This window comes from Peromyscus californicus, unplaced genomic scaffold (genome assembly GCF_007827085.1).
Source record: "Peromyscus californicus insignis strain IS unplaced genomic scaffold, ASM782708v3 Scaffold_12__1_contigs__length_115047231, whole genome shotgun sequence".
NCBI classification, from domain to species: domain Eukaryota; kingdom Metazoa; phylum Chordata; class Mammalia; order Rodentia; family Cricetidae; genus Peromyscus; species Peromyscus californicus.
The window spans coordinates 3,333,063-3,358,437 of record NW_026294413.1 but is presented as its reverse complement, the minus strand read 5'-3'; the positions used below and the strand labels follow the sequence as shown (position 1 = coordinate 3,358,437).

Below are 25,375 nucleotides of genomic sequence, written 5' to 3'. Positions count from 1 at the left end.
GACACAGGAGGAGGAGGGGCCTGTGATGAGTCCAGACCCCATGCACCTCCTGAGTCTCAACACATGTGATGGGTATCTGTATAGCTCTTCAGGAGACAGGCATGGAACATAGAGCCACTTAACTGCTGCCTAGCTTCAGCTCCTCAGCAGTGGGCACCACAGAACTCACAGTGCCAACAGCAGCTCCTGACATGTCTGTGTTGCAGGCCAGATGCCAGGGCACTCTTCTGTACGACCTACTTGCGTTGTTCTCATCTGTCAGTCAGGTCATGCTCTGTCTCATGTGTGCTCTCAACTGGCACCCACTGCTTAGGTCCGGGGCACAGCTCCTGGACAGCATAAGCATTTTGTAGAATTATAATCCAAGGTATCACATGATGCTGGTGGCTTAAAACCAGCCTAGATCCATTGCTTCACAGTCCCGGAAGCTAGAGGTCTGAGATCAAAGTGTTGTCAGAGTTTTTGTATTCTGTGCTGGAGAGTGAGAATGTTCTGGACCTCTCTGGGGGCTTTCTAGCACTTTCTGGTATTCCTCAGTTTATAGAAGCATTGTCTTCATGCCCACACAGCATCCTTCTCGTGTATGTATCTACGCTAACATTTGCCCCTCTAATAAAGGTATTAGTTATTCTGAACTTGTAGCCCACCCTACTCTACTATGGTCTCTTCTTCACTGGTCACATTTGCAACTGCCCTGGTCTCTAGAGAGGTCACATTCTGGGTACTGGGGGCCTGGACTTCTCTACATATGAACTTCGGGGATACCTATCCGAGCCCATAACGGTCAAAGGCTGTTTGCTAGGTACCACTTGTTACTTTACCGTTGCAACATCCCCCTGTCCTTTAAAAAGGTTTCTAAAGGACCAGGAAGATGGCTCAGTCAGTAGTTTCTTATGTTTATAAGGACCTAAGTTCAGATTCTCAAGATTCACAGAAAAAGCCAGTCATGGCAAACAGCACATAAATCCCAGCACTACAGAGGCAGAGACAGGAGGGCCTCCAAAGCCCACTGGCCAGCCAGCCTGATAAACAGGTAAGAAATAGAGAGTCTGAAAAAATAAGGTGGAGAGAGATTAAGGAAGACAGTTGACATTGTTAGGCATGGTAGCATATGCTTTTAATCCTGGCCTTCTACACACATGTGTGCCTACATGCACACAATCTTGTCTTATAACCAGACACGATTCTCTGAGCACATCTTCTGTTGTGACTCAGCATACAGGGTATGGTATGGTGGGCCACAGGATCCAGCTATCCTAGGACAAGAACAGAGATCATTCAGTCCCGGATTGCTTCATGGCAGGAAATGGCCAGCAGGCCAGAGTTATTATGTAGCAAAACAAAAGACCCAGGAAGTAGTCTTAAATTCTGCCCAGATATAGACAGGGACCAGGTGCTCAGTAAGACTGTTTCCCTAGGCATCACAATGGTAAACTATGGTGGTTTGAATAAGGATGGCCCCCATAGGCTCATATAGTTGAATGCTTGGTCTCCTGTTAGTGGAACTGTTTGGGAAGGATTAGGAGGCATGGCCTTGCTGGAGGATGCGTCACTAGGGGTGGGCTTTGAGGTTTTTTGTTTTGTTTTGTTTTGTTTTTCGAGACAGGGGGGTTTCTCATTGTAGTTTTGGTTCCTGTCCTGGAACTCACTCTGTAGACCAGGCTGGCCTCGAACTCACAGAGAACCACCTGGCTCTGCCTCCCAAGTGCTGGGATTAAAGACATGCGCCACCGCCGCCAGTTTTGAGGTTTTAAAAAAGCTCAAACCATCCCAATTAGTCCCCCAGCCCCCGCCCCGCTTCCCCCTCTCTCTCCTTCCCTTCCAGTCTCCCTCCCTCCCCTCATCCCTCACACTTATGGATCAAGACATAAACTCTCACCTACCACTCCAGACCCATGCCTACCTGCTTGTGGCCAATTTCCCCTCCTCAATGGTCATGGACTCTAACCCTCCGGAACTGTGAGTCCCAGTGAATGCTGTCTTTTATAAGTTGCCTTGGTCGTGGTGTTTTGTAACAGCAATAGAAAGTAACTGACATAACCCTTGTTCCCCAAGCTGGCTTCTTTATCTACACTTGGATATTTTACTGCAGGACACCCTTGGGTCAGGACTTAGCCTAAGGCTTAGACTAAGCATTTAGCCAACACAGAAGAGATGGCTGTATTCCTTGTTAAAGAAGAGAGACCTCTGGAGGGAGACAGAAGCAAGAGGAAGGTGGCTGCAGGCCTCCTGGGCAACACATCCCCTCCAGCTCAACTTGGAGATTCCCAATGGGGGACAGAAACCTGCCTACTAGCAGCAGGAATGTATGTGGGCATGCTGTATCGATACACAAAATATATTTTCACAGGGGAAAACAAGATCCACACCATCTATAGATTGTTAAATTAAAAGGAATTAGCCTTTGGTCTTTTGAGGAGTTTGTTTCAAAGACAACTGAGACTACAACTTTCCTACACAACACTTTCTTTTCTTAAGGTGATGAATCAGGACTAGAAAATTAAAACCTGCTTCACTATGGCAAAATTAATCTGAAAGGCTTGAGACAGAACGAAAATGCTTTCCTTGTTGACATTTAGATTGCACACACCTCATTGCTAATATGAAAAGATAAGAAAATTCTAGAAGTTGGTAAAGTGTGTGCATTTTCAATTTTGTTACATATTATTTAATAATGCTCCATGTAAGTGTTAAGTAACTTTTTCCCCCAGTTTTACAATCTGGGGATGAACAAACGGAAGAAATGGCTACTTTGAAAATAAAAAGTGTATAAATGACTGAACATTATGCACGGACTGCCTGGAGACTTGACTCCCGCCCAATCCTCCCCCTAACACAGACTTGCAGAGCAATGTCCTGAGTTTTAGAATAATGAGGTAAGTTGCCTGTGCTTACTTTGACAGTTTAAGTGATTGTGATTTCACCTGATACATTTCTCCCTGAGTTTTGAGACAGGTTCTCACTCTGTAGCCCTGGATGTCTTGGATTCACTATGTAGAGTAGGCTGGCCTTGAACTCACAGAGATCTGCACACCTTTACTTCCTGAGTATTGGGATTAAAGATGTGCATCATTACACCCCGCACAGATTTTGCCTGATGTTACCTATATCATGGGGGTAATTTTTCTCATGCCCTTTCCATTACTAAATAGGTTGTTTAGGATTGACTGAGACTGTGACACAAAAGTCCATCTATGTTGCTGGGGAGTCACTGGCTACCCAAGGTGACACCTGGGATGCTGCTGCTGACCCCAATACAGTCATCTTTATGTGCTACATATACTACAACTTAACTCTGTATGTATGCAATATAACACATTTTCTTGGTATTATGTGTGGGTTACACAGTGCTTTCCAGAATCTCACAATATGACCATTTTGCAAATAAGCTTGCTACAAAGATAATTCATCTAGGTGAGGTTGAGTGGGAGAAGGGTGGGCTGTTAATCCACTGTGAGTGATGTCCTTACAAGAGAAGAGATGGGAGAAAGACACACAGAAGGAAGATGGTCACGTGGCAGGGGAAATAGACTGAAGCAATGTCCCTGAGCCAGTGACTTCAGTGTCACCAGAAGCCAAGAGAAAGGCCTGGATCAGAGCTGCCCCCCCCCCCCCAGCTTTCAGACAGAGCATCGCTTCCTAACACCTTGACTTTGAACTCCCAGCTCCCATATCTATGAGGAAACACACTCATGTTTTAGATCACTGTGCCGCTTTAGTTATGGGAGCCATGGGAAAGAATCACACCATGTGAGTTCATGTGTTTGGCTTGAACAGAGAGGATTCTTTTCCTCAAGAATGTCTCAAATTTACAAGTGAACCGCTGATGAGTTCCAACAGAGCTTGTTACAAAAGCTTGTCACTGTGGGCAGACTGCGGGCATTTTAAATGGTTTGGTTTGAGACCGTGGGATGGGCTTTCCTACCTTTGTATTCTTTCTAGTCTTGAGTCTGATTCTTGAACCAAAACTCCTAGGGAGGCGCATGCTCATTAGCACCTCCACCCACTTACTATCCAATAGGTGGAAATCTCCTGCAAGTTGGTGGGGGAGCTTCAGGCAGGCTTCAGTGGAAACACCTGGAAAACCTCCCACCTCTGAAGTCTGGGGAAGATCCTGTTCCTCCTCCCCCAGACAGTGTACTTTTTCTTCTGTTTTAAAAAAGATGTGTGTGTGTGTGTGTGTGTGTGTGTGAGAGAGAGAGAGACAGAGAGAGACAGAGACAGAGAGACAGAGAGAGGGAGGGAGGGAGAGAGGGAGAGAGGGAGGGGGGGAGAGAGAGAGAGAGAGAGAGAGAGAGAGAGAGAGAGAGAGAGAGAGAGAGAGAGAGAGAGAGAGAGAGAGAGAGCATACGTATGTCATGTGAGTGCAGGTGCCCACAGATTCCAGAAGATGGTGATAGAGCCCCTGGAGCTGGAATTCAGGTGGTATTTTATGTGGGTGCTGGGAACCAAACTTGGGTCCTCTGGAAGAGCAGAAAGTGCTCATCACTGCTGAGCCGCCTTTCCAGTTCCGGCAATAGCATTAGCCAAGTGCTGAGACCTGCTTCACCTCTGTCCTGCCAGCCGGGAGCAGCTGTGCTTGTAAACCAAGGGACAAAGTTACAAAACAGAGACTCTGCGGTTCCTTGTGTTGCAACCTCAGCATTACAGGATTCTCTGAGTCAGTCATTGTCACCGGCTCCTGATAACATTGCTCTTACTCCTCTCTGTCACCAGGGCGGGACTGCAGATGTCCCTCAGGACTCACCCTTGTTTTTATTTCTTTATCGGCTCACCTGAGAAACCTACCCACTTTCCCTCCGGCCAGGGATAGAATCCACTTGCCACTGTGTCATGGAGCTCTGGACCCGCAGTGGGAACACAACAGAGTTGAGAAGTCCCAGTCTCTAAGCATGGTTCCATGGTATGTGGCCATTCTGTCCCAAGTGGTTCTCCTTGGAGAACAGAATGGGAACGTGCCCTTCGGCTAGTGAAGTTTCCTGGAGCTGGACTAGCCAAATGCATAAGCCCTAGATCTGTTCTCTGTTCTTCATGAGATGCCTCAGTAATTTCAAGGGCAGAAGGAAAGTTAAAAATCAGAAAACCTGAGAAAATGAGATGGTGATATTTTCCCCCGACCCAGGAGGCTCCTGGAAGTGTGAACAGCAAAACCAAGATTTAGCAGGAAGAATGCTATGCCTCCATCTTATAACTCCATCATCAGCTGCTTCCTGTGCTTTCCTTTATCTCAACAGCAATCCAGAGGACAGAAATGTTTCTATTGGTTCCTGCCCCAAGGATATGATTTGCTTCCAGGAGGGACTGTTCTCTGGCCTTCCATGGGAAGTAAACATCTGTATAAATCAGGGACTTAGGCCTACGCTGCCAGCCACAGTGGACCATCACTGCATTTTGATTCTCCCTGCCTCCAGTCATTTTCCAAACTGCCACAAATCTACCCATCACAATGGACATGTACTCACATGTACCCGGGGTGCAGGCCACACTAATTATTACCACAATCTAATTTCTAGAACACAATAGCAACATTTAAACACGGGTAAGGGTCAAGGAGAAGAGAGCTTGGCCAGTCATGATCACTTAAAGTCATTGTAAGCTATCATTCTCGGAGTGTGGTCCCAGGGCCAGCAACGGGGGCACCCTCAGAACTTGTGTACTAGCCCATCCTTAGCTCCCATCCCAGTTCCGTGGAGCCAGGGACCTAGAGGTGGTGCTCATTCAGGTGGGTTCCTGTGTGCTAAAGTTAGAAAGCCTAGGGATGGAGCATGGTAGGTAGAGTGTCTGCGTAGCCTGGACAAAGTCTTGGATTTGATCTTGCCACCACATAAAATGGGTGGTGTACACCTGTAATCCCAACACTTGGGAAGTGGAGGCAGGAGGATTAGAAGGTCAAGATCATTTTCAGATACAAAGCATTTAAATTGAGACTTCATCTCAAAAAAAAAAAAAAGGTAAAAATAAAATTAGAAATGTTAGCAAGCCCCCAGCTTAGCTGCTAGTCAGGTCTCCATCCACATGTAGAAGCCTCAGCTGCGAGCTTATCGCTCCTAGCTTGGAGCAGAATGCCGGCTTCCCTGCACTTCAGCCCTGCACACTGGAGAGAATGAGGAAGGACTTTAAATGGCCAGGTGGGAGGTTAGGCAAGGCTGGTTCATCCCCTCACACCCAAGCAAGAGGCTGGCTTGGAAAGACTCCTAAGACGTACAAACAAGGCTGAGATCTGAGGAAGGCATGTGGTAGATCACGCTGCACCGAGGAAGCAGACTTCTCAAGTAATCCAGAAGCTTCCTTCTCAGAACTTGACTCTTGTACCTCATTGTCAGAGCCAGACTTAAGTTCGTGAGTTAACTGATGTGTCAGACGTGTTCCACAGCAGCATCAAATCCAGCATGACCCTTTGTAAGGTTTTAGATAAGAGTGACGACAGGAAAGAGACCAAGTCTTAGAAACACTGAAAGAATGTCTCCCCGGCCTCCCAACGGTGATGTGGCTGCTCTCTCCTGAGGCTTCTCCCCAGTCTGTGAGTGTTTCTGTTGTTCAGAGACCTCTCTCCACCAGACAGCCCGGAGAGACCGGTGTGGAAAGTGCCTCTCTTCAGCATGCATTCCTTCAGTCAGCTGTCAGCAAACTTGGGCTCAGTGCTGCATCTAGCTCAGGAGCTAAGACTGATGTACTATTTTTAAATGATGAAGAAAAAAAAATGAAGGCTATTTTGTGAGTACATGGAAAATTATATAAATGCAAGGTCTGTTGGCTCACACTTGTAATCCCAGCACTTGGGAGGTTGAAGCAGGAGGATTGTTATGAGTTTGAGGCTAGTCTGGGCTGCATTGTTGAGGTCCAGGCCAGTCTGAGTTACAGAATGAGACTCTTGTCTCAAAAAACACAAGAGTGGATGAGATGTGTGTATGCACACATACACAGTAAATAAATAAAATTCAATAAAAATTTAAAAGGAGTATTTAAAAAAAAAAGACAACTAAAAGTGAAAAGAAAACCATACAAAACCTGACTGTCAATGCTTGTAACTGGTTTTATTGGGATAGCTCCACCCACGTGTTTACAGTGTCTGCGGCTGTTTCTACACTCCAAGGACAGAGCCCAGGCGTCACTACCACTGGTCCCGCTCAGAAAAGACTGCTGATCTCCACTTAAAAACAAGTCTGAGGTTTAAGATTTCCATCAGACACGGTCAGGTCAGCCATGGATGCCCACATCCCAGGCAGCTGCCTAGCCTGTGAGTGCTACAGACTCACAGGTCCCTCCTCCCCAGTCATTGGATTCCCAGGGGGAAGGAGGGTCCCTGGTGTGAACACCACAGTGAAGAAGTCGGCAGCTGGGGCACCACTTCCTCCAAGAACCAGTTTCTGCTCTTCTGTTCACTCACCAAGCATTTCTAGCGTCATGGTCCATCACACAGCACCTGAAACAACTTCGACACAATCTGACTGCCCACAACTGTTTTCAAGAGAGCAAGTCACTGCAACTTTTTTTTCCCTCAACAACACTTTTTAATTATCTTTTCCATTTCCTTGCTCTTGACATTGGAAAGCTGAGATGTCTACAAATCAAACCCTGGTTTGAATATAGACCGCTGGTTGCTATTCTCATGCCATGCAACCCCCTGCTGCAAAACTCCAGTTGAGGTAGCTTATAAATAAGGAAACACCCATTCCTTTGGGGCCCTATGCTTTTAAAGTCTATATTCATTTCTTCCAGGTTTCTGAGAACTGTTCTCACCAGAGCTATCTGTTAGACGGGCAAGACACATGTCACACAATGCTAATCCCATGACAAGCCAGGCCCCTGATATCAGAGTCGGACACGGGCAGCTCAAAGCAGCCCCAAGCAATGTTACAAGCGTGGCCGTGGGAGTGGGATCCGGAGCTCCCCTTTGAAGCTGGGTGCGGTCCATAGTCTGATGCCCTCCATCTAAAATGACCCGAGAACTCTTTCCCTACAGCAGTTTGCTACAGCTAACGTCCAGTGTGTGACCCACTCCCTTGACGCTATCTCTAAAACTCCTGGTGTGGTCCGGTAGGAAGTGAGGCACGAGGGACGAGGGTAGCGACGACGTAGAATGAACACGATGCGATGCGAGCAAGCTGGCTCTTGGCTGCCTGTGCCCGCGCAGCCTGCAGAGCAGGGGCTGGCCATCAGAGCGGGGCTTTGGGGGAGTCAGCTTGTTATCCCAGCTTTAAGGGAACCGGTGGCCTCAGGTCTGTGGTTCTCAGTCACTTCCAGAGCCGGCTTACTTTGAAGCAGGGCAGGCCTATTACGGACTGCTCAAGAATGGGCTACTGGATTTGTGCGTCTTTTAAATCTGAGGACCGCAGAAGAACCTGAAGAAGGCCAGGACTGACTTATCCTGGGGCCAGTGATTCCCTTGAGAATTCCAGGGTCACTCTCTCAGCTAGAGGCAAAGGCAGAGCAAAGACACCCTACCGGGCCCCCCCAGCGCCCCCAGCACCGCTCCTTCCTGCCATCACCAGCAGAACTCAGTCCAACTCCAAGACCACAGCCACTTGGCGCCGAGAGAATGAAAACCCGAGTCTCTAAGAGGCAGGCGGGTGGCGGGTGCTGCCATTTATTGCCCCAGCCTTGGCATCTGACCGCTTAGGAGGGGACTTCAGAACCCTGTGCCTAGGTTTACAGCCTCCAGCCAGTCTGCTCCCTGTTGCCAGCGAGGAGTCATCCCCCGCCCGGTGGCACCTGCTCCGCAATCTCGCCCGCCCAGCGTTCCGCGACAGAAGTGTCCCTGCTCCCGGAGACCCCGCCCCAGCTGCCCATGCTCACTTACCCATGGTGGCGGCTCCAAGGCTCCCGGCTGGTGACTGGCGAGCAGGAGTTGAGGCTCCCTGACTTTGTTTCTAGGCCCTGCCCAGCTGGCTACCTGTGGGTCTGTAGGAGTGTGAGGCGGGGCTGGCCGGGGCTCCACCCTTGAAGGAGCCGAGGTTAACATCGCATAAACCCTGGCTGCGGCGGGATACCTGTCCCTGACGCTGCTCCCAGACCCTAAGGGACAGGATAGGTGCAACTGTCCCAAGTGACAGGGGCAGCTGGAGAGATCTGGAACCAAGGACTCCATTTGTGAGTGGTCGCCTTGGAGGCTTGTTAAAATGTGTGTCGCCAAGCACCACCTTGAGATTTTGCTGAGTCAAGAGAGCCAAACTGGGCCGAGAACCTGCTTGTTTGACAGTCTAAAGGGCTTGTGCTGGTGCTGGGACCCCACTTTGCAAACAACAGCTCAGAGAACCGCTCTACCTTTGTGTGGGAAAGCAGTTTGTGTGTGTCTGTGTCCTCAAACTTGCTCCGCAGCACAAGAGACCTGGAGTCCTGCTCCCCCACCCTCCCCACCCCAGCTCTGGGATTACAGAGTGGAACACTTGGCATGTCCATCTTTCTGCTCAGCCTTGAGGAGGTTTGGGCTTTAGAAGCCTACAGAGGAGCATTATGATGGAAATGAAAGTGAGTTTCAATTGTTTGTTGATTATTTATTCACTTATCTATTGAGGAGAGACTCCCCATCCAGCCCCAGCTCATCTATAGCTGAGATTACAGGCGAGAGTTACCCCTTTCACACCCCACAACTGTCCTAAAACGGCAGTGAGATATACATAACGGAGGCTGATCATCTTAACTGTTAAGAAGACATTAAGTACATTCACCAACTTCATCCATCTACAGAACTTCAGCTTTCAAGCTAAGCTCTGTACCATTAAACAAGTCTGCATTTGCTCCCCTGTCCCTGGCAGTCTCTGCTTTCCTTCTGAGTTTGACCCCTGCAGGTGTCCTGTGTGAGTGAACTGTGCAGATTCACTCTTAGTGGCTTCTCAAGGCTCAGCCATATTCCTGCATGGGTCAGAACTCCCTTTCTTTAAGGGAGATGTTGGGTCTTCTATAGTACCATTATGCTTCACTTTGTTTATCGGATCACCCGTCCTTATCATCTGCCCTTGAGAACTCCCAGCCGCCCTGCTGGGAGGCGGTGGTGTGTGGGTGGAGCCGAGGAAGCCCTTCTTCACAGGCAGTTGCACCTGTCCTTCCCCTTCCTTCAGTGGGCACAGGAGGAGGAAACTTCTTCCACCCTTGAGTGGTTGATACTCACTAACAGCTGATGTTGTTAGAAGACTAGTGGCCGCAGGTGGAAGGACCACACAGGGCCGGCGGGGAGGCGGGCACACACCTGCTGTTAGCCCTGGGGACGGAGGTGAGCAGCTGGCTCCTCCTTTGATTGGTCTCCTCTGCAGATGAACTTTGAGTTGTTGCGTTCATAAGCTTCCATATCGTGGGCCTCCATGAAAGCACCCCACTTCCAATCAGGGTTTCGGTGTGGTCCTGGATCAGCAGCAGCAGCTCCAGCATCCACGGAATCAGAAACGATGGGATCCTGGACAGTCGCTGGTGTTTTGGCACTTAGGAGGCCTGTGCTGTCTCTATTCTGCTTATTCAACCCTTCGCTCAAGCATTAGTCATTTGTTACCTCCATGTTCAAGGGCTAGTGCCTGGCATCACACAAACTGTGAAACAAAACAGTCCTTTGTCCACAGAGCTTGCATTCTGTTTCCAGAGGCTGGACTGCTCCTTGGCGTGTGGTGGGGGCAGCAGATCTGGGAGGGTCTCTGTCCTCTACACTGACTTGGAGAGTCACACTGTGTGGCCTCTCTTCAGCTCGCTCTCCCCTCACCCCTCCAGGTCTTAGCATGGGGCTTCTCTAGCAGATTAAAAAGCCCAGCCGTTTGAAGTACTTCAAAGTCATCTTTGCCTACATAGGGAGTTCAAGGACAACCTTGAGTTTCTGAAATTCATTTGTGTCTCAAAAAAGAAAGCATACAATAGAATTAAGAAAATAGAATGAGTGAGTACCCCACTAATGAGGCATATCAAAATTGTGTATCCTCCAAAGTCTTCTGTTAACATAGTTGCTCCAACTCACTGCTGAACCTGCTTTCGGAATTCTGAAATCATTTTCTCTTTCCCTTCTTCATCCCCTGACTGTTCTGGAACTCACTCTGTAGACCAGGCTGGCCTCTAACACACAGATCTACCTGCCTCTGCCTCCCAAGTGCTGGGACTAAAGGCATGCACCACCACACCCAGATGTATCTATGCTTTTAACACATATTTTTTTTTTCTAGGTTCAGTGTGGTGATATTTTGTTTGTATTCTGACAAATAAAACTTGTCTGGAGATCAGAGGGCAGAGCTAGCCACTAGTTAACAATAGAGGCCAGGAGGTGGAAGCTCATGCCTTTAATCCCAGCACTAGGGAGGTGGAGACAGTAATATAAGGCAGGAGGAGACAGGAACTTAGCCCCCTTCTGTCTGAAGATTCGGTAGAAGTAAAAAGTCTCTCTGGTGGCTGGTTCCTTTACTTCTCTGATCTTTCAGCATTTACCCCAATATCTGCCTCTGGGTTTTTATTATTAAGACCAATTAGAATTCACACTACAGTTCACATATTTTGTATTAGGAAGCATGGACAAACTGACTTTCATCTGACAGGATGATTTTCTAACTCCTTAACATTTCATATGTAATATTTTTATTAATTCTTCAAATTTCATACAGTGCATTTTGGTCATATTCACCCCTACTTCTCCCCCTAACATCTGTATTTTAGTACAGAGTATTTTCATATATATTCTCTCAACTGAAATCTCTGTAACTTGATGAAATAGTCAAGTTACTGCATTTTAAGGCCGGGGATCCCAGGTATGGAAAAGGGAAGTGACTTCGTTGGATGCTTTTCTCATTGCTGTGGCCACACACCTGAGCAGTTCAGGGAGGAAGGGTCCATCTTAGCTCAGGTTCAGAGGACACAGCCTGGCAGTGAAGTCGCTGTGCAGGATCCCGTCCATGGCAGGTGGGGGAGGTTTGCTTTGCTCACAGCTTGGCAGAGCAGGAAGCCAAAAAAGAGGAAAGCTGGTGTGTGGTTACTCTTTTCCTTTTTCCCCTTCTGAGTCCAGGACCCCGGGTCATCAGATGGTGGCCCCAACATTCAAGGTGAGCCTTTCTTCCTCAGTCAGTCCTCTCTGGAAACACCCTCAGAGACAGGTGCAGAGGTATCTTGCGGGTGATCCTAAGTCTAGTCAAGTGGGCAGCCATGATTGATTGTCACTGTCACTGATCCAAGCTCACGAAACCATCATTGATTGAGCTGAACCATCCGAGGGGTTGGACCTGTGCATCTTGGGCCCTTTCGCTTACACTGTTCCCTGAACGTGTGACTCACTCTCTCAGTAATAAAAGCTGCAGTCACTCTGAACACTGCTCCATGGGACCCCCAGAACCAGACATTTTATCCTCATTCCCTTAATCCTCGCCACCACCATAAGTGGATCCTCACCTGAATTTTCACACTGGAGAAAACTGAAACTAAGAAAGGTTTAGGAATTTGTCCAATCTCACATAAAATAAACACTGAAATTGAGACTCCAATCAATTCTATCTGTCTCCAAAGCTTGGGACAGACAGTTTGTCAGCAATAGTGTTACTAACGAAGAGTGGGTCTGGGAGGGGATTAACATCTATGCTGAACTATCACCCCTTGAGCATTCTTTCTTAATGCTTGGGTATTAACATATGTGCAGATATGTGAGTATATTCATGGGTGCACAGGCCTACACGTGTAGGCCTGAGAACTACCGTTGGTGGCATCCTCCGGAATACCGTCTACCTCCTTTCAAACTGGGTCTCTCATTGTCCTTGAGCTCACCAATTGGTCTAGACTGGCTGGCCAAAGATCCCCAGCCATCCTCCTGGCTGCCTTCTCTGCACAGACATGACAAACACCACCATGCCTGGCATTTTCACCTGGGTTCTGGACATTGAACTCAGGTCCTCACGACTGCAAGGTGGCTTTACCAACTAACCATTTGAACATTTTTACTAATTTTTGAAAGGGTAAATAAAACCCGAGTTGTCTGTGTGGGACTGTGGTTTGTGTGATCACCACACAACGCACTCAGAAGGTCCTGTGCTTCACTAAGGCTCTGGTATCATCATCTTGGAATTCTTTTTTATTTTAAGATATATTTATTTTTATGTGGTGTTTTGCTGCATGTATGTCTGTGTGAGGGTGCCAGATCCCCAGGAACTGGAATCGAGGACAGCTGTGAGCTGCCATGTGGGCGCTGGGAATTGAACTCAGGTCCTCTGGAAGAGCAGCCAGTGTTCTTAACTGCAGAGCCATCTCTCCAGCACACCGTCTTGGAATTTTTAATTTTATTTTTTGTCTGTATTTTGTAAGTGAAGTATGGGGAAACACTGGAACAGGCCTATGAGTTGCAGAGATAGACCAGTAGGCATGTCCACACCGTTCCATGATGCCCCATCAATGAAAACTGCTTGCAATACTCAAGGCATGCAGTCCCAGTTGCCATGATATGTAGGACACTGGGTGAGTACAAAGCGTGGGTCCATGTGTTGTGGGGTATTCATTAGAGAAAACTGCTTGGACATGGGTTTAAGCCAATAGGAAGTCTTATTAGCTGGCTGGCAGCTACCCTGGGTGTTCCGGATCCCAGTGCAGTACTGAGTCACTTTGTCAGGGTGAGCTTTTAAGCACAAAAACCATGTTCTGGGTTGACATACTTCAGATAACAAGAACAGTTAGCCAGAAGCAGAACTACAGAAGCCAAAAAGCAAGGTTAGTACATGAGAGACTTTCCCAGAACTGTGGACTTTGATGGATTAGGTCTTTGTTTTCATTCTTGGCAGGTGGTGCTGTCTACCTGCCGAGTTTTACAGCCTAAACGGCATTTCCATCATGGAGTCAGTTGTGCGAAGATCTGGTCTGGACCCTGTTAGATATGACTGGGTTATCCAGTAGAGGCCACACATTTATTTCTAACCAGAATTTTCTCTAATGGAGAGAGATAACAATTGTCCTAAGAAATGCAATAAAGCATAGAACCTTGTCTTATCCGGGCTTGTGTTAATTGCCTGTGTCAGCCAATGACAGCCTGAAAGTGATGAAGAAGAGAAAAAGATGAGCCACCCTACTTCCTTTCCTTCCAGGTTCCCTCCCCCACTCCCTAGCAGACAGAAGTTGAGTGTTGGGCAAACACTCAGCAGAGTTTTAAACTAGCCCTTAAAGCATAATGGTATTTTGGCAAAACCCAGAATTTTGTAGAGAATGCCTTAATGAATGTCCTTATAGTTAATTTTTGTGGTTGTGGGTGTACACAATCATTAGAGAGAAATGTGTATCGTGAACCTTGAAACAACACAGTGCCGGCTATCAGCATTACTCATTTACAGCCTTGTTTCTGCCCCACCATTCTCTTCTGTTGCCTGCCTGCCAGGAAGATTTGCTCCTTAGAAAAACTAATTCATCCTGAGTTGGTGAGTGCCTGGCACTCCTTTGGGGCTTGTCACCCTGTTTTCTTTCTAAAGAAATGAAGTGGGCCGGGCGGTGGTGGCGCACGCCTTTAATCCCAGCACTCGGGAGGCAGAGCCAGGTGGATCTCTGTGAGTTCGAGGCCAGCCTGGGCTACCAAGCGAGTCCCAGGAAAGGCGCAAAGCTACACAGAGAAACCCTGTCTCGAAAAACCAAAAAAATAAAAAAATAAAAAAAAAAGAAAGAAAAGAAATGAAGTGGGTGACTGCGATCTGGGCAGGTATGAGGAAGCTTGAGTAGAATGGATCATTATATTTACTTGTAGAGTTTATATGAACTTTTCTTTTTTGAAACAAAACATGAAGGAAATAGCAAACCTGGCAGCCCTAAAATAATCTGATATGTAAAAATTATTACTTGTAACAGATTTGCTGGTTAGCATTCCCACCCCTCCCCCAACTGAGGAAAAGACCAAGACCCTGCTACTGTGTAACAGTTTCCTCCAAGATTGAAACATTCTATCCTGCAGGAAGCTCCTCAAGCAGGAAGGCAAACAATTAAAGTAGTTCCAGGAAGTCCCAGAAGCTCAGCAGACTCAATAGGCCCCTCCCCACCAGAATAAGCAATAAAAGCTGAGAGTCCTCAGTTAAGCTGCAAAGAAGTCTCTGAGACCAGAGTTGGCCTGGGAGAAACAGAAAGGAGCTGAGCTGCCTGGGAGAGGTTTAGACCAACTGAGGCACCTGGAAAGGACGGTCTCTAACCTGTTGAGCTGCCTGCAGGCTGTGCAGTATGCTCCAGGATCCCAGCTTTGTGAGCTGTCACCTGTGCTGGGGTGGCTTTGGTGATGCAGCTGTCTTTGAGTTATTTTGGCTCCTCTAAGTGACCCCTCACCCATATTCCTGTAAGTGACCCCAGTAAAACTCATTGGTTCACCAAGCTGCACTTTGGTGGTATCTGTACTTTAGTCTGCCATGGGCTCTGTATCTGGGGTGAGTAGAGAGTATGTTGTGTTTCCCCAGGAAATGTTTTGTCACACAGTACCTGCCATAGCCAGACCCATCTTGAAAATGCAGAACAAAGCTTGGAGAACTTGGGCTGTAAACTCTGTCTCTGAGGACAGACACACGTCAGCGGGAGGACAGTGAACTTGGGACATTTACCTTAGGAAGGCACTGGAATGTAATGCTGAAGCCACCTGGGAGAAAATAGAATCAGATTCTATTGTTGGTTCTGCAGCTGACATTTGCATGAATCAAATAAGATCAAGGTATGTAATGGAGATTGATTTTTAGAATCATCCTTTAATCCATTCACAGAAGACTGTTATGACACAAACACTACCAGCTCTGGTCACGCAGAAGTAAAAAGAGAGCGTCAGACCCTGGTAGGCGAAAGACCTCAGCACCCTCCATTTGGAAAGGAAGAAAATAATTACATACATAAGTTAGAGTTATCGAAGAACCCAGTAACAGAGCTAAAAAAAAAAAAAACACCAGTAAAACTATTTAGTTGAAAGAGGTGGAGGGAGGTGTTATAAAAGAAGAATTTTAATTGGTCTTAATATCATTTTCACACTGGCAAGTCAATACATATAATTTAGAGCTAATACATCTTGAAGCATAGTATAATTATATTATTTATAATTACAGAGGTCAGTTTCTATAAGAGCAAATGACAAAAAATAATAATAATTGCTATGAAAAAAGGCAGTCCCAGAAGATCCAAGGAGTATCCAGAACAGACAAACCCATGGGCAAGAAGCAGACTGGTAATTAGCTGGAACTGGGAAAATGGGGTAAATGAAGGTGGCAGCCACCATGTATAGGGTTCCTTCTGGGGTAATGAAAATGTTCTGAAGTCAAGTGAGGTGACAGTTGTACAGCTCTATAAATATACTAAAACCTCTGTGTGATCTGTAAATTAAATATTTCAATTTATTTTTGTTTCTTAAGAATTTCATACAAGAGTAGTGTATTTATTTCTATTACCTGTCCCCCTTCTCCCAACCCCACTCATGACCACTTCTTCTATAATTATCATTACATATATACATATGTGTGTATAACATACAGAGAGATTCAACCTACTGAGCCTGTCTCTCACTGTTTTCAGAAACTTCACATTTAGGAAGTGGACTAGTAGATTCTTGTGTAGTATTGTTCTTCCTTTAGTTTGTTATGATAAAATTATGCATTTGGGACAGCAGTTCTCCAGAACCAGTATTATGGCCTTCTCGGTCTGTCCTATCTAGGGCATGATGTCATGTCGTATTCTTGGTGGTGCTGACCTGGGCCGCTTGGTCAAGATGGCATCACTGTTTTTGGTTGGTTGGTTTGTTTTGTTTGCATCATAGTTACAATTTTTCTCTTTGAAGTCAGCATCTTGGGGAGATGAAGCTAAAATAAAGAATTGTTGGTGCCCTCCCCCCAAAAAGTGATATACATTTAAAGCAATTTGATTTTTCATTGATTTTTCTTAATTCGAGGCCTTACATTTGGAAACCAGATACAGTGTCTTTTGGTTGCTTTTCCTAACAGCTTATAAATTGCTGAACATTTCTTAGCATTTCCAAGGAGTTTGGAGACGTCAGACTATCATCAACTCATTAAGTATGTGATGATTTATTACAGCACTGATAAGAAAGAAATACTCCCCAAAGAGTTCACCTTTGTTTTCCAAGTATTTAACATAGATTTTTGCAATACTATCTGAAGTTAGAAAGACAGATATCCAGAGTAATTCCCCAAGACTCCATCACTAATGTTAAATATGTAAAACTGTGTAGAGGCCCACAGAGGCTATCTAGTGAGAACTTACTCAGGATCAGAGAATCTGGGCTTGCTTTACCCAGCAGGGCTGCATAATAGGATGATTTGACCATGGTCATGGTTACCGGGTGTTTGGAAGGGTCTACACTTGGCTGTACAGTGTGCTTTGATCTTGCAAGGGGGAGGTCTTTTGCCTCTCCCCTTGGCATTGTTATAAAAAGTAAATGAGGAGGTGGTTGGGTATTGACCCAGCTCCCCTTGACATTGTTTAAAAAGCCCTTCTGAATAAATGAAGACGCTGTTGGGTATTGACCGAGGCCCTCCCGAAGCTATCCTGTGTCTCTGTCTCTCCTCATCATCTAGGTCTATCTTCCTATCTGATATTTCCTCACTCCTCTCCCTCCACCTAAGAACCCTTCTAAAGGTGGGAGCAAGTCGGAGCTGGTCTCCCACAGACTCCCACAAAACTGAATGGTATTGAATGATTAAGCTTAAGTAGGACTGTTATAAAAGAGTGAACATTTCTTATATCAGATGATAAACAAGCTCTATATTATTGGCACATAAATCAATAATCACTCTGGTATTGCCACTTTCTTGCTTCACATTTAGGATTGTTTCTTAAAACAACCATTAAGAAGTTTGACTTTATTTTCTCTCATTTATATGTGTATGTACATGCATGCAAAGGCTCGAAATTGATGTTGGAAATCTTCCTTGATTTCTCCACCATATTCTTGGAGGTGGGGTCCCTCAATTGAACCCAGAGCTCACCAATTTGGCTACTCTGGCTAGCCAGCTTGCTCTGCGATCCTCCATCTCTGCCACTTTCTTGCTTCACATTGAGGTTTTTTTTTCTTTTAAAGATTCATTTATTTATTATGTATACAGTGTTCTGTCTGCACATATCCCTGCAAGCCAGAAGATGGCACCAGATCTCATTATAGAAGGTTGTGAGCCACCATGTGGTTGCTGGGAATTGAACTCAGGACCTTTGGAAGAACAAGCAGTGCTCTTAACCTCTGAGCCATCTCTCCATCCCCCTGAGGATTGTTTTTTAAAACAACCATTAAGAAGTTTGACTTTATTTTCTCTCATTTATATGTGTATGTACATGCATGCGAAGGCTCGAAATTGATGTTGGGAATCTTCCTTGATTTCTCCACCATATTCTTGGAGATGGGGTCCCTCAATTGAACCCAGAGCTCACCAATTTGGTCTACTCTGGCTAGCCAGCTTGCTCTGGGATTCTCCATCTCTGCTGGGATTATGGGCAGGCTGCCATGGCCATCCATCCGATGTGGGTTCTGAGGATCTGAACTCTGGTGCTCACAGTTGCACAGCAAGAGCTTACTCAGTGAGCATCTCTGCAGCCCAGCACCTTTTTTTTTTTTTTTAAGGCATCAAACTAGGCAGCAAATAAACAGCAAGAATCTCTGCTTCCTTGTGGGGACTTTATGTAATTTTTAAAAAATTTTTTTCTAGCGCTTTGTGAAGTGGGATGAGCAAGCGCTTAGAATGTGTGCTGCTAGTCGGGTAGGCAGTGTGCACAGCCAAGGGTTCGTTTTTAAGAATCTTGGGGTGGAAAACTTTGAGGAGAACAAATTGTTTTGTTATTTGGTCTTTCAACATAAAAGAGTGAAGAATTATTTGCTGTCTTTTATTTTCCACTCCTCCCAAAAAGTGATACATACTTTTATACAAAATAATTTGATTTTTCATCAGTTTTTTTGTATTTTATTAGTTCATTGAGAATTTTATGTAATGAAATTGACCATACTCACCCCTTCCCCAACTCCTCCCGCTCCACGGCCTCCCTGCTTCTCTACCCACTAACTCTGCATCTTCTTTATTTTTCTCCACCCATCAAGTCCAAGCTGTGGGCTCCTGCACTCTCGGGAATGTGGCCTCCCACGGGGGTGTGGCCAGTCTGCCAGTGGCCACGCTGTTTTTAAAAAACCTGATTCTGAGGCAGAGCCAGGTGGATCTCTGTGAGTTCGAGGCCAGCCTGGGCTACCAAGTGAGTTCCAGGAAAGGTGCAAAGCTACACAGAGAAACCCTGTCTTGAAAAACCAAAAAAAAAAAAAAAACCTGATTCTACAGCATGATCAAAGCTCATATGAAACCATAGAGACTGAGGCAACATGCACAAGGGCCTGCATGGTCTGCGTCAGGTCCTCTGCATATATATTATGGCTTCCAGTCTAGTTCTATGGGATTCCTGAGTGTGCAGATGTGTGGATCTCTTCACTCTTGTGCCTTCTCTTGGGCTCTTTTCCTTTGGGTTTTTGTTTGTTTGTTGTTTTTGTTTTGTTCCAATTCCTCTGTGTTAGTTTTTATTTTATCTTATTTTTTTTATTACTATTCCTTAGAAGCCTCTTTGTTTTCTAATGAGAGACAGAAAGGGGGTGGATATGGATGGGAAGGGGAGGTGAGAAGGGACTTGGAGGAGGAGAGGGAGGAGAAACTGTAATCAGGATATATTATGTAAGAAAAAATTTCAATAAAAGAGGAAAAAAGAAAAAGAAAATGCCAATTCTCCTCCCAGCAGCTATCAATTGCCGATAGCTCCTTAGAAGGAGACTTCATGCCCACCTCTCCATGAAGGTGCAGTGGTATTTGCTCTGCTCATGACCTTGGGGTATACATTACATAACCTCTTAAAAGGAGAGGAGAGAGGGGTCACGTGGTCCCTTCTTTCTTATTTATTTATTTATAATCCTGGCGTGATTGGACTCCAGATGACCTGGGAATTGAACCCAGTTCCTCTGGAACATCAGTCAGTGCTCTTAACTGCTGAGCTACCTCTATCCTTAAGAAGTCACGTACAGCCGGGCGGTGGTGGTGCACGCCTTTAATCCCAGCACTCGGGAGGCAGAGCCAGGCGGATCTCTGTGAGTTCGAGGCCAGCCTGGACTACCAAGTGAGTTCCAGGAAAGGCGCAAAGCTACACAGAGAAACCCTGTCTCGAAAAACCAAAAAAAAAAAAAAAAAAAAAAAAAAAAGAAGTCACGTACAAAGGCAAGAAGCACCACCTCCTTCGGGGTGTATAGACCAAGGTCCTGGGCGGAGCAAATAGCACTACAATGTGGGGTTTGGTCTGGCCTGAGCTCTCCCAGGTCATGTGCACACTGTCACAGCTGTTGTGAGTACATGTGTGCAGCTGTCCTGCTGTGTCTGGAAGACACTGTTTCTTTGTATTCCTTCACCACCTCTGTCTCCAGACACCCTCTGCCTGTGTTATCTCTGCCTCTCTCCTCTAAGGCTGCTTGCCAGGGGACTTCAGCTCTCTGGAGGCTGGTGGTTAAGAGACTTTTGGAATAAGCAGCACAAGTAAGTTCCACAGCCATCCACTCGAGGAGTGGTTCTGAGTAATGAGGGAGGGGAAATTTGAAACAAGGAAATGAAGATCATTTGCTCTGAGAAAAACACGTTTGGGGAGGTGTTGCTGAGGATCAGGTCCAGATTGTCACAGATAATACGGCAAGTGCTTACCACTGAGCTACATCTCCAGCCAATGAGAGTTATTGGAAAACAGAAGATGGAGGACCAGCCGCTAAGCTCAGGCTCCCTCAGTGAAGCTCTAGAACCATGAGAAGGCAGAAGAAATGTGTATGTCTTAGTCTGTTAGCCCTCAGTTTGTTAGCACAGGCTAGTTTTGTGTCAACTCAACACAGGCTAGCGTCATCTGAGAGGAGAGAATCCCAATTGAGAAAATGCCTCTATAAGATCAGGCAAGCCTGTAGAGCATTTTCTTAATTAGTTATTAATGGGGAGGGCCCAACCCATGGTGGGTGATGCCATCCCTGGGCTGCTGGTCCTTGGATCTATAAGAAAGCAGGTTGAGCGAGGCATGGGGAGCAAGCCAGTAAGCAGCATCCCTCCATGGCCTCTGCATCAGCTGCCTCCAGGTTCCTGCCCTCACTGCTTTTGATAACGAACTGATATATGAAACTGAGTGAAATAAAGCCCTCCTCAAGCTGCTTTTGGCCACGGTGTTCCGTCACAGTGGTTGTAACCCTAAGACACCATTCTCATGTTCTGTCCTTTGGTTGTAACTTCTCAGTTTCTCTTTGATGAAAACCTTTCACTCACAGTGTTTGCTCTGCTGAGGAAGTGTGCTGGGAAATTGTCTTTTAGTTACGGAGACAGACTCTCTAAGCACAGTGACTGGGGAAGCTAATACTCTTCCTGAAGATAAGAGACGGATGCATCTCCATGTTGCCAGCAAAATCAGAGGACAAAACAAAAACAAACAAAACCCCCAAACCTTTACCCACCTCTGAATGTAAAAGTAATATATCTTCATGTTAAAAGTTTTGTAGAAAATTCTGAAGAATATAAAGACAAAAAATTTTTAAGGGTTGGGGATGCAACTCAGTGGTAAGACCTTTGATTCCATCCACATCACTGGGTCACATCTTTTGCTCTGTTTTATTCAACCTTATGTTATAAGAACTTTTCCATGTTTTAAATGTACTTCTACAAAGAATACATTTCATTGTAAGTGGGTAGCGTACTGGACAGATTCCTTCCTTTTTGGGCCTTTAGGTTAGTTTCCGGTTTGGGAGTACTTAACCCTGATATAATTTGGGGACCATAAATGCTTGTCTTTGCAATGAGTTTGCTTGTATAAGTTCCTAGAAATTGGGATTGGCCAAAGGGTTCTTTTCACACATTGCCAAACTGCCTTCCAGGGATGCTTGCTCACCTTCAGAATGTATGACGTAATGAGCCAAACGTGTGGAACAAGGGAAAATTCATACAAAAGAACTAATGCTCTACTTACTTTAGAGCCCCACTTCAAAGATGGTGAAGGCGCTTGCTGATGGGCGCTGCCTGTGCCACATCCAGGCAAGTGGCCACCGGCTCACCGCACAGTGAGCTCGCATCACACCCGAGAAGCCTTCTGGGACAGGCGCAGCCCTGCTGCCAGCTGCCTGCCATTCTCTTTATGCCGCCTTTTTTTTTTTTTGTTTGTGTTTGTTTTTGGTTTTTTGAGACAGGGTTTCTCTGTGTAGCCCTGGATGTCATGGAATTCACTTTGTAGACCAGGCTGGCCTCGGAATCACAGAGATCTACCGGCTTCTGCCTCAGGTTAAAGGCATGCGCCACCATTGCCCGGCTCTGTGTGCCATCTTATCCTGACATCTCATTCTATGGTGAGCTTCGCCCCTGCTTCAGCCAAAGGCCCAGAGGCATGGTGTGTTGTGGTCCCGTGTGCAAAGCAGAAGCCGCAGCATGCAGGACTCATACTGGGCTCTTGTGTGCACAGCAAGGGCTGTAGAGGTGCTAGTCTGGGATTCATTATGTTTTGTGTGTGTTTGCCTGCATGTATGTGAGCATCATATAGGTGCCTGGTGACTGACTGTGGAGGTCAGAAGGGGGCATCAGATTCCCTGGAACTAGAGTTATGGATGGCTGTGAGCCACCATGTGGGTACTGGGAACTGAACCTAATTCTTTTGCAAGGGCAACAAGTATTCTTAATTGCTGAGCCATCTCTCCAGCGCCAGAGTTGCCATTTTTCAAACAGGCATTATCAATGACTGAATGGCCCTGGCTTGGTCCCAAACCCAAGAGTAGAATCTGCACTAACTTGAGCGACAGCCCTCGTAAGGGTGAGTGTCCTCGCTGTGCTGTGTCAGCTCCTGTCTCTTCAGATCGGAGTGGCCAAGGCTGGGAAGCCCATGGGCCACAGAAGGAAGGCATTCAACTCAAGGCTATCTTTTGTCATTGACTAGAGAAGGCATTTTGACTTTGGAGATGCTTAAAAGCAGGTCTCTGAGTTAGTGAGGGACAATTTGTGTTGTCACAGGTGTTGCCGACTTGGGACTCTAAGCGGCTGTCATGGAAGGAGTAAGGACAGAGCCAATCAAAAGGACTCTGAGTGTCAGCCAAGGCCAAAGGACAGAAAGTATGGAAGGGCGGGGCAGTGCTTCAGTCACGTGTGAACACACCCATACAAGAGCTGTACAGACACGGGCCACCCTCTCAGTGACTTGGCTATGGTGGGCGTGGTCAGAGATGAGCCAGTTAGAGGAAGTCAGCTAACATTTACAAGAAGAGGTTAGACCATTTCACTCTTAACAGCCCAAATCTGTGTGTGTATGTGTGTGTGTGTGTGTGTGTGTGTGTGTGTGTGTGTGTGTGAGAGAGAGAGAGAGAGAGAGAGAGAGAGAGAGAGAGAGAGAGAGAGAGAGATGTGTGTGTGTGTGTGTGAGAGAGGGGGTGGGTGGGTTTTTGTTGTTGCTGTTGTTGTTTTGGTTTTTTTACTCTTTGCTCTTTAGGGTCCTGTCACCAAGCTCCCCAATAAATCCATGGAGACTAATTCTTACTTATGAATTCCTGGCCTTAGCTTGGCTTGTTTCTAGCCAGCTTTTCTAAAATTATCCCATCTACCTTTTGCCTCAGGACTTTTATCTTTCTCTATTCTATATAACTTCCTTTACTTCTTACTCCATGGCTTACTGTATGGCAGGTAGCTGGCCCCTGGAGTCTTCCTATCCTCCTTTTCTTGCTCCTCAATCTTCTCTTCCCAGACTTCTCCTCCTATTTATTCTCTCTGCCTGCCAGCCCCACCAATGCTTTCTCCTGCCTAGTTATTGGCCATTCAGCTCTTTATTAGACCAATCAGGTGTTTTAAACAGGCACAGTAACACAGCTTCATAGAATTTAACAAATGCAGCATAAAAGACTGCAACACATCTTTGCATCATTAAACAAATATTCCACAGTATAAATGTAACACATCTTCAACTAATATTCCACAACAGTTCCCCCTTTTTGTCTAAATAAAAATGAGAGATTTTAACTTTAACATAGTAAAACTATATACAACAAAACAGTTATCTAGTAATTACATTTACAATATTCAGTCCATTAGAGAAAATAATCCATTATCTATCTTACCTTAGTGATTCTAGAGTTTTATACCTAGTTTACTTTCTATCATAACTAAGGAAAACTATAACTCTAACTATTTAGTCTTTAACTCCATCAAAGACCACAGAAGGACGTAATATTACTTAACAACAGAGACATCTGGCTGCCCAGACAGTGACCCAAAGTTCCTCTGCAACATTGGGGCACCCATCTTCAGCCTATGGACCTAGAAAATCTGGCAGAATTTTCAATGAAGCAGGAAGTTTGAAGGACTGTCTCACCTTGTATTGGCAAAGTTCATCAGTTGCTTTCTTCTGTGTCCAGCAGACTTTCTGGCGGACTCTTGTGTGACGCAGGAATCTTGAAGGACCGTCCTGCTTTGTCTTGATGAAGCTCAACAGTCTTTTTCCTGTGTGCTTGCCACATTGAAAGCAAACTCCATATGGAGTTTCTTCAATGCCCATCATCCTTTTATGAAGTAAATTGGTGCTGCCAGGAGCAGATGTGCCTCATTGTCATGAAAAACCCTAAGTTAACAACACATTTTAAATGCCATATTCTATAGGAATTGGAAATCATCTATGGATCTATTTAACCTAGAAAATATACCTAATGTGACTAAAAGTTTGATTATTATAGATTAACTATTAACCTCATTTCTTAATCATACATTGAATTTTTAAATGAGCTGCATAAGCACAATACCCCAAACAAGAGTAGAAACATATATACAATGTAACAAAAATAACTTCAAATTTGTATCAATATAACAAAATCTATACCAGTGCAAAATATCTGAGATTAATAGTTGTCTTTTTTTTTTTTTTTTTTTTTTTTTTTTTTTTTTTTTTGGCTTGTCGAGACAGGGTTTCTCTGTGTAGGTTTGCGCCTTTCCTAGATCTCGCTCTGTAGAACAGGCTGGCCTCGAACTCACAGAGATCCGCCTGCCTCTGCCTCCTGAGTGCTGGGATTAAAGGCGTGCACCACCACCGCCCGGCAATAGTTGTCTTTTTATCCTATATTCCCCTAAATGATAACAAACATCCATTTTTAATATTTTATTTAATATTTTAAATATTCTATTAAAAATGAAAGTGGGTATGGTGATATTTTATTTGTATTAAAATGTTATTTGTATGTTAATAAATAAAGTTGCCCGGGGGTCAGAGCTATTAGCAAGCCATAGGAAAGCAGGGCAGTGGGGGCGTACGCTTGTAATTCCAGCACTTGGTAGGCAGAGCTGGGTAAGTCTCTGTGTGTTCAGGGATACAGCCATTATTGGATACACATGCCTTTAATCTTAATACCAATCATGGAAAACCTGGAGGCCTATACAGACAGGCTGTGAGGAGGCGGTCATGTGGTTGGGTTTACAACCAA

The 25,375-nt window shown here is 45.6% G+C and overlaps 1 protein-coding gene across 1 annotated transcript in view; it reads right to left on the bottom strand.

Annotated features, from left to right (window-relative positions):
* The window catches only part of Slc15a1 (solute carrier family 15 member 1), a 43,533-nt gene extending 36,127 nt beyond the window's left edge, over window positions 1-7,406 (bottom strand). Inside the window, 1 exon segment of the mRNA XM_052734203.1 lies at window positions 7,388-7,406. Within this exon segment, the coding sequence (XP_052590163.1) occupies window positions 7,388-7,406 (19 nt within the window).
* Window positions 7,407-25,375: the final 17,969 nt, after the last annotated feature.